The sequence below is a fragment of the Musa acuminata genome, chromosome BXJ1-9 (assembly GCF_036884655.1).
Source record: "Musa acuminata AAA Group cultivar baxijiao chromosome BXJ1-9, Cavendish_Baxijiao_AAA, whole genome shotgun sequence".
Classification (NCBI taxonomy): Eukaryota; Viridiplantae; Streptophyta; class Magnoliopsida; order Zingiberales; family Musaceae; genus Musa; species Musa acuminata.
The window spans coordinates 1,507,250-1,514,380 of record NC_088335.1 but is presented as its reverse complement, the minus strand read 5'-3'; the positions used below and the strand labels follow the sequence as shown (position 1 = coordinate 1,514,380).

The following is a 7,131-nucleotide window of genomic DNA, read 5'->3' as shown; positions in this document are numbered from 1 at the left end:
ATCTAGTGGAAGAAGAACAAGTCTCATGTATAGTTTGCTAAAGCTTAGGTTTTACCTGGTTGAGATCAGGATAATGTCACAAAAACAAATAGATTTGTGTTGACCACCATATCATTCAATGCTCAGTCATCAATTTTTCATTCAGTAATCAATAAAAGGAAAAAAAAAACCTTTAGATATCCTTATTAGAGAATATGCAGATTGATGGACAATTTCTGAAAACTGAAACAATAGGAAATAAATAGAAGCAAAGGTATTAACAAGGAAAGTACAGGAGAAAGTTTCTCAAGCATTTCACTGTAATAGGTACTTCGATATAACACCAAAATAAATGACTTCCTGAATGAGCCACAAGCAAACAGTTGACCATAGCCAAACCACAGTATCATAACAAAGTAAACGGCGTTCTGACTGATTAATTTTAAATGTTATGGTAACACAATTTTTAAGCTGATTTTGTGTAGATTTTGATGGCAACAGCCAACCCCAAGATTGCCAAGGGAACCAAAAACTGGAGAAGCCTGATGATGAACTCAGATGTCTTGTCCTGGTTGTAGTGAGGTTGCTTGGGAGCAGTGTATTTGACATCCTTAAGAATTGTTGTGTCATCAATCTCCCCAACATAGTACTCATCCAACATTGCCCTTGCAGCGGTGCTATGCCCAACATCTTCAAAGTCATCAGTTGCGTCTTTCCCTAAAAAGGAAAGCATGTCAAAGAAGAAACATCTTACAAATACATTAGTGATGAAGCATGGCGATCCGGACAACTCAAAATCGATTTACCAGTTGATGACACCAACACCTCATCCCCTCCAGGGTGATCGTCCAAGAATTTGGTGACATCATAAACCTGCCAAATAAAACATCAAAAGTGAGAAAAAGCACAAACTACTGTAAGTGATGCAATTATTAAAAATTGATAGCTTAATAAAAAAAATTGATAGCTTAATTAATAAAGCGACAGCATAAATGTTTCTTGATGACAGCAAAACTAGTTTACATAAACCACCAATAATAGAGTTCCTAAAATGTTAATGCTTGATTGAACTCTATTTTAGGAGCAAGGGACGCCGATGTTAGATTCTTCAGCAACAATTTTCTCATGTGCTACGTGAGTATTTATTGGGTATAATACAACACATTTATTGGTTATGAATAGATAAAATTCCAATTCTCTATTTCCAATAGGACTTAAAAAATAGCAATCACTAGAAATTACCCAGATAGCATGTCAGCCAATTTGGTTCTTTCTCGGTCACTAAGATTAGTTCCAAGTCGCAAAGCACAATGATAGGGAGTACAAGTAATAGAGGTAGAGGATTAATTCCATGATTAGTGATACCCATCATAAAGTCATCGAACAAGGACCAAAAGAAAGGTCTGACAAACTTCCATAACCTTAAGATGACTAATGACAGTAATAAGTTAATAAGTTTAATTAACCAAAACCTTCACAGGGATAATTGAGCCACTCACTGCAACTACAACATTCATTTTTCTTGAACATTTTGCAGATATGCAACTAGAAGTGTTACGACTCGAGTCTAATGAGCCAACTGACCAATAACTCCATTTTGGTCCTTGCAACCACGGACCAAAATACTTAAGCAGGAGGTTACGTAGTACACTCATCAAGCCCTTATAAGCTAATTATACACATTCCCCACTTCCGATGTGGGATTAATGGGATGTTACATTTATCATACACATTGCCCACTTCCGATGTGGGACTAATGGGATGTTACAAGAAGTGTAATAATCCACCATCAGTTATACATCGTGTCGGGCCTGATAGATTCACAACTTCACTGATGTCTTGTTGTTAGCAGATAAACCAACTTGAGCGCAATTGCCTTCTTGGAAAGAAAAGCACCGAGACCAGAAGAATTTTGCATTCATCATATTATGTAAGAAGAAAGTGAAACGAAAGGATTATTACTATCTATCAATTAATTAATTTCTCATCACCATAACTTCTATGCATGAACAATTTTCTTAAAGATCAGCACTTGATGATATCTTAACCTAGCTTACTTATTTTTGGATAAAGCAAAGTTCCTACTACATTAGCATTTATTCTGCAGTATGTAAGGTGAACATAGAACTTCTTTCTTGAGTTATTTTATAGAACTATCCCATATCAGGCTGGAAAAAGATGTTGCCTCATTCGATACTATATCTTATTTTCACCAAAAATATAGATTTAATTTATCAGCCTCCAAGTGGGCCATCTTTGTGATCCTTCCATTCCCAAATAATTGTCTATAATAGATTTGATCTGTCTAAAAGGAAAATGAAACCAATCTAATTATATAAATTTCTATGACATAAATATAAGTTAAGCTAATCTAACATTGAGCATGTGATACTTGATCTATTTCATTAACTCTTCAATGAAAAGAGAATCTATCAGTTGCTGTGGTTCCAGCCTAGAACTATTTCCTTGAGCATGTGATACTTAATCTAACATCGAGCATGTGATATCTATCTCGTTATTTCCTTGACCTAGAACTATTTCTATGGACAAAGCAATCTGTCAAAGGCATTTCCCCTATTGTTGCTATTATTTCCAATTAACCCAAAAATATAGATTTTTTGTCAAAATCTAAATTGTCATCATAGTCATTTTTTATTCTTTATCACATAATTATCTGACAAAACATGAAGCATCTAAAAGAAAACAACACCAATGTGAATTGCATAAGCTTATATATTTTAAAGATGAGTTGAGCACATCTGACCTAGAGCATGTAGTTGTTGATCTGTTTTCGTTCTCTCTTTAATGAAAACAGCATATAAAAAATAATAACACATTGATCAACAAGCAATTTCAATTGCTCTAGTTCCATCCAATATTAAGCTAAAAATCTCAATTTAAAGTTTCTACAATAAGCTATAGAAATGGTGACTATTGCTAATCACCATTCTTAGATACAATTTTAATTATGGTTTTCTATGTTAACAACAAGGAAGAATGGTGGCTAACATGAAAACTAGAGGCTCTATGGCTATAAATTTTATCCAAAATTCTAACAATTTTTCTCATAGGACACTGAACCTAAAAGTTTATTAATATTCTAAACAGATAATAAAAGGAACAGAGGATCTGCTCATCTTAGTTTGCGAAAAGGAAGACAAAAGAAGCTATTTTTGTAGGATCCTTTAATTAATAAGAGAGGTAAAATTTTTGAAAGGTAAAACTTTTTAAGGTTATTCTAAATATATTGAGTTTCCTAAAAGATGAATGAATTGTCAACTTAAATATTATAACACCCCGGATTAATCTTACATCGGAAATGGGCGAGAATAAGATTAACTTATAAGGGTCTGATGGGTGTACTACTATCAACTTCGACTTAAACATTTCAACTAGTGGTTTTGGTTCAACAAGATTGATAGATCAATTAACACATCAAGCTCGATTCATGACAAATGATATTAGAACTAAACCAGTTTTGAGATTTGATGAAAGGCTCAGATAGAAAAGAGTTAACCGTGGATGAAGTCAAAGGACTCGTCTCTGTATGAAGCCACCATTGGACTATGACTCACATGCACAATGTTAGAACTTGATTTGAGCTATGCTAGACCTTGACGAGAACTTTAAGCCCCCGAGTATGGAAGATTATAACACTTTTGATTAATTTCACATCGAAAATAGATAAAATTAAGATTGACTTATAAGGGTCTGATCTTCTTTATTTCAGTTACTCCCACACAAGTTGTGCAGCCCGAAAGTTATACAAAAATAAGTAAAACGAAGCGAGTTGAATGAAAGGGTTGGTGTGGCCACAGCAACTACTGGCCTTTCAAAGGGCTTAGATTCGGTTGGGCCCACATTATCTGTTTGATTTCCCTTATATATTATTAAAATCTAAATTTAACAAAAAATTTAAATCACCACCCCATGCGCCTAGACAAAGATAACAAACAACAAAAAAACCATCCACGTCTTTTTTCACTTCTTGCCCCTCTTACATTTTTTCTCTTCTACTGTGGATCCAACAAAAGTGTTCCGATTCACTCTTCTATCGTGAACAAAGCATCCATTGCATTTCTATCTGATTTGTGCATGTCGTCCTTGCACAGGGACGCCCTAATCTTCTTCCAATTCTATTGGATGTCTCCAATGGAACATTTTTGTCACAGTAATCCAATACGTTCACCACTAGAAGTAGTCTACAACCGTTCAAATGGCAACCCAACTCATCCCAGCGCCCTCCAACAAGGGAAATCCGTAACCTACAACGAGCATACAAAATCCACCAGCGGATGCTTCACACGAACAATACCAACCCTCGACGTGGCCCAACGTATCAAGATTAGAAGGTAGATGGACAGAACACAAGAAAAAGAAAAATGCATCAGATCTAAAGAAGAGATGGATGAGGGGACGGACCGAAGGAGATCAACAAGGGGGAATGAAATGGATGCGAACCTTGCCGTCGATGACGAGCCAGCAGTCATGGGCAGAGTTGTGGGCGGAGACCTCGGCCAAGGTGTAGACCTTCCTATCGCTCCCCATCTCTCCCTCTCCCTCTCTCTCCTCCCCCGCCCCCACTAATCGCGATCTGAGACCAAAAGAGGAGAAGAACCAAGAAATTGAAATGGGGAGATTTGGGGGTTGGTGTTGAGGTGGCGCGCGCAATTCCCGTTTTATGTTGCGATCAAAAATGGAAGGAAAAGCCGGGCCCACCCCACACCTAAATGAAATGTGGGCCCAACTACCTTTTTTTTCCCTTGAGAAATAAAAATAATAATAAATTCTTTATTTTTTATTATATAAAAATAATATATATATATATATATATATATGACGCAGGCTGTTCCGTGCGTGCGTTGCACGCGCAGCGAGCAACGAGCGCGATTGCTGGCGCCGGGGTTAGCCACGTCGCGGATGCTGGCGTGCCCCGCGCAACCGGACGCGGGACGCAGGACACGCGAGACGCGTGAGGGAACGAAGGTATAACTGGCTTCAGCGCTTGTTTTGCTTCAGCGCTTCTGACACACGTGGAGAAAGCACTGGCTTACACGCCTTGCAAACGTCACTGCAATTTATGTTCCTTGTCGCCTGGCATTTAAACCAAGAAATAGTGATCTATGCAAACAGATAATATGTCAAAAAGATTGCATCGTCATGCATCTTTTGTTCACGCAAGATGTCGTAATGCCACTGAATCACCTGTTCATGATCTCAAAGACTGCAGGTTGTAGCCGCATGAAGCAAGAAAGATCAACTCTTGAGGAATATATTACAGCATATGCATTGCTGGGATCTCTTATTAGTTTACTTCTCTGTCGACTCTTTGGAGCTCTCCCAGTCCAATTATGCTGTAGATGGCAGCTGACAGTTGACTTTTGGCTTCCACCTCACCACAATTCCATCACACCTCAGGAAGAATTGCCTCTAATGGAAGCCATTAGGCCCACTTGAGGAAGTCAAACGATATCTCTTTGCCCTTTGGCCGAAGTCGAGAGCCATCAGGAGCACAGATGAAGATTCCTATGAACCTGTACGAACATCCTTTGGTTCCCCTAAAGAGCTCCCTCGTTGGGGAAGTCAACTGTGTTGCAATACTCTATTAGCTTCTCATTGTTTTGGGAGTCTATATATACAAGATTGCTGCTCCATCAATCTCCAGAGAAGGCTTCGACAGTTGAAGGAAAAGAGCAGAATCTCCTCCATGGCTACAGCTCCTCTTCTTCGTCTTGTGCTACTTGTGTCTTGTATAGGGTCTTCCATGGCTGTGCTCTTCTCCAGCCTTCCAAATACGCTCACAGTCACTGCATCTCCTGCTGCAGGCCAAGGTTTGTCTCCTTTCTCTGTCCTTTTCTCTTCATGATTTCTTTCCTTGTGTATGACATGGATGTCTGTCTACATGATTCAGTGCTGCACGCCGGCGTCGACCAGATCAAGGTGAGCTGGAAGCTGAACCAGAGCACGCCGGCGAGCGCTGACTCGGACTACAAGAAGGTCAAAGTGCTGCTGTGCTACGATCCGGTGAGCCAGGCCGACCGCGGGTGGCGCAAGACCGACGACCACCTGAAGAAGGACAAGACGTGCCAGTTCAAGGTCACCACGCAGCCCTACAGCAGCGGCGGCGGCTCCTTCGTGTACACCGTGGAGCGCAGCATCCCCACCGGGACCTACTTCGTGAGGGCGTACGCGCTCGACTCCGGCGACACCGAGGTCGCTTACGGGCAGACGACCAACGTCGCGAAGACCACCAACCTGTTCGACGTGGTGGGGATCACCGGCCGCCACGCGTCGCTCGACATTGCGGCGGGCTGCTTCTCCGCCTTTTCCATTCTTGCGCTCGTCTTCTTCTTCGTGGTGGAGAAGAGGAAGGCAAAGAAGTAATAGGAAGCCGGCGTTCCAAGGATGGAATTCCACGGTGATTTCTCCTCTTCCCTTCCCTCAAACGCTTTGTGGAGCTAAAGAGCATGTCTTGTACTACTTAAGACTTGTGATAGATTCACCCCCAAATGCTTTCACGGTGTTTGTTTTGTTATCGTCATCCAACCTATCTAATTCGAATCGCACCTTTTTTTTTTCCAAGAGATTTAATTTCACTTTAATTTTATTATATTTTCACTATACTAATTTTTAATAAATTTTTATTTTGAGATTAGTTATAGATTATTTTGTTTAATTAATTAACTTTAGTATTCCTATTCTGTTTATATTTTTAAAAATTATAAAAAATATATTAAAATCTCTATACATATTAAAATAAAATATTTAATTTTGTTTCTCTTATCATTGATTCTCTTGTTAAAAATATTATAGGATTTACTATTGAATATATATATACACTTCAATTTATTACTGAGCATATGCGATATTTTCGAATCAATAACATTAAAAAAAAATGAGATTAAATGTTTCACTTTTCAAATATAAAAATCAAAATACTAAAGATAGTTAATTACATAATTAATATATAATTAACTTTTTATTTTGAATAATCTAAACAAATAGGACAAAAACAAGCATAAAAATATAAATTCCTTATAGGAGTGAAATTAATTACCAAGTATTTAAAATTAACAATGCTTTGTCATGTTATCATATATAATCGAATTTAAAAGAACACGTTTTCGTAGTTCTCTGCACATAACACAAATT

The 7,131-nt window shown here is 38.3% G+C and overlaps 2 protein-coding genes across 2 annotated transcripts; one reads left to right on the top strand and one right to left on the bottom strand.

The window, feature by feature from the left end:
- Window positions 1-238: 238 nt before the first annotated feature.
- Window positions 239-4,618, bottom strand: LOC103996726 (cytochrome b5). Its single transcript, XM_009417699.3, has 3 exons — window positions 4,441-4,618; window positions 786-852; window positions 239-696 (listed from the first exon to the last, which is right to left on the bottom strand). Exons 1-3 carry the CDS (start codon window positions 4,525-4,527, stop codon window positions 446-448), a joined length of 405 nt encoding a protein of 134 aa, XP_009415974.1. The 5' UTR covers window positions 4,528-4,618; the 3' UTR covers window positions 239-445.
- Window positions 4,619-5,634: 1,016 nt separating this feature from the next.
- LOC103996725 (high-affinity nitrate transporter-activating protein 2.1) lies at window positions 5,635-6,497 on the top strand. The gene is made up of 2 exons (XM_009417698.3): window positions 5,635-5,810; window positions 5,891-6,497. The coding sequence occupies exons 1-2, from the start codon at window positions 5,687-5,689 to the stop codon at window positions 6,361-6,363; spliced, it is 597 nt and encodes a 198-aa protein (XP_009415973.2). The 5' UTR covers window positions 5,635-5,686; the 3' UTR covers window positions 6,364-6,497.
- The last annotated feature ends 634 nt before the right edge of the window (window positions 6,498-7,131 follow it).

Excerpts from the sequence above, each read along its gene's own strand:
- LOC103996725 (XM_009417698.3), top strand. The coding sequence starts at position 5,687 with ATGGCTACAGCTCCTCTTCTTCGTCTTGTGCTACTTGTGTCTTGTATA. Across the intron at positions 5,811-5,890 it reads ATCTCCTGCTGCAGGCCAAG|TGCTGCACGCCGGCGTCGAC; the intron begins GTTTGTCTCCTT and ends TACATGATTCAG.
- LOC103996726 (XM_009417699.3), bottom strand. The coding sequence starts at position 4,527 with ATGGGGAGCGATAGGAAGGTCTACACCTTGGCCGAGGTCTCCGCCCAC. Across the intron at positions 853-4,440 it reads GGCTCGTCATCGACGGCAAG|GTTTATGATGTCACCAAATT; the intron begins GTTCGCATCCAT and ends TTTATTTGGCAG. Across the intron at positions 697-785 it reads GGTGTTGGTGTCATCAACTG|GGAAAGACGCAACTGATGAC; the intron begins GTAAATCGATTT and ends TTTCCTTTTTAG.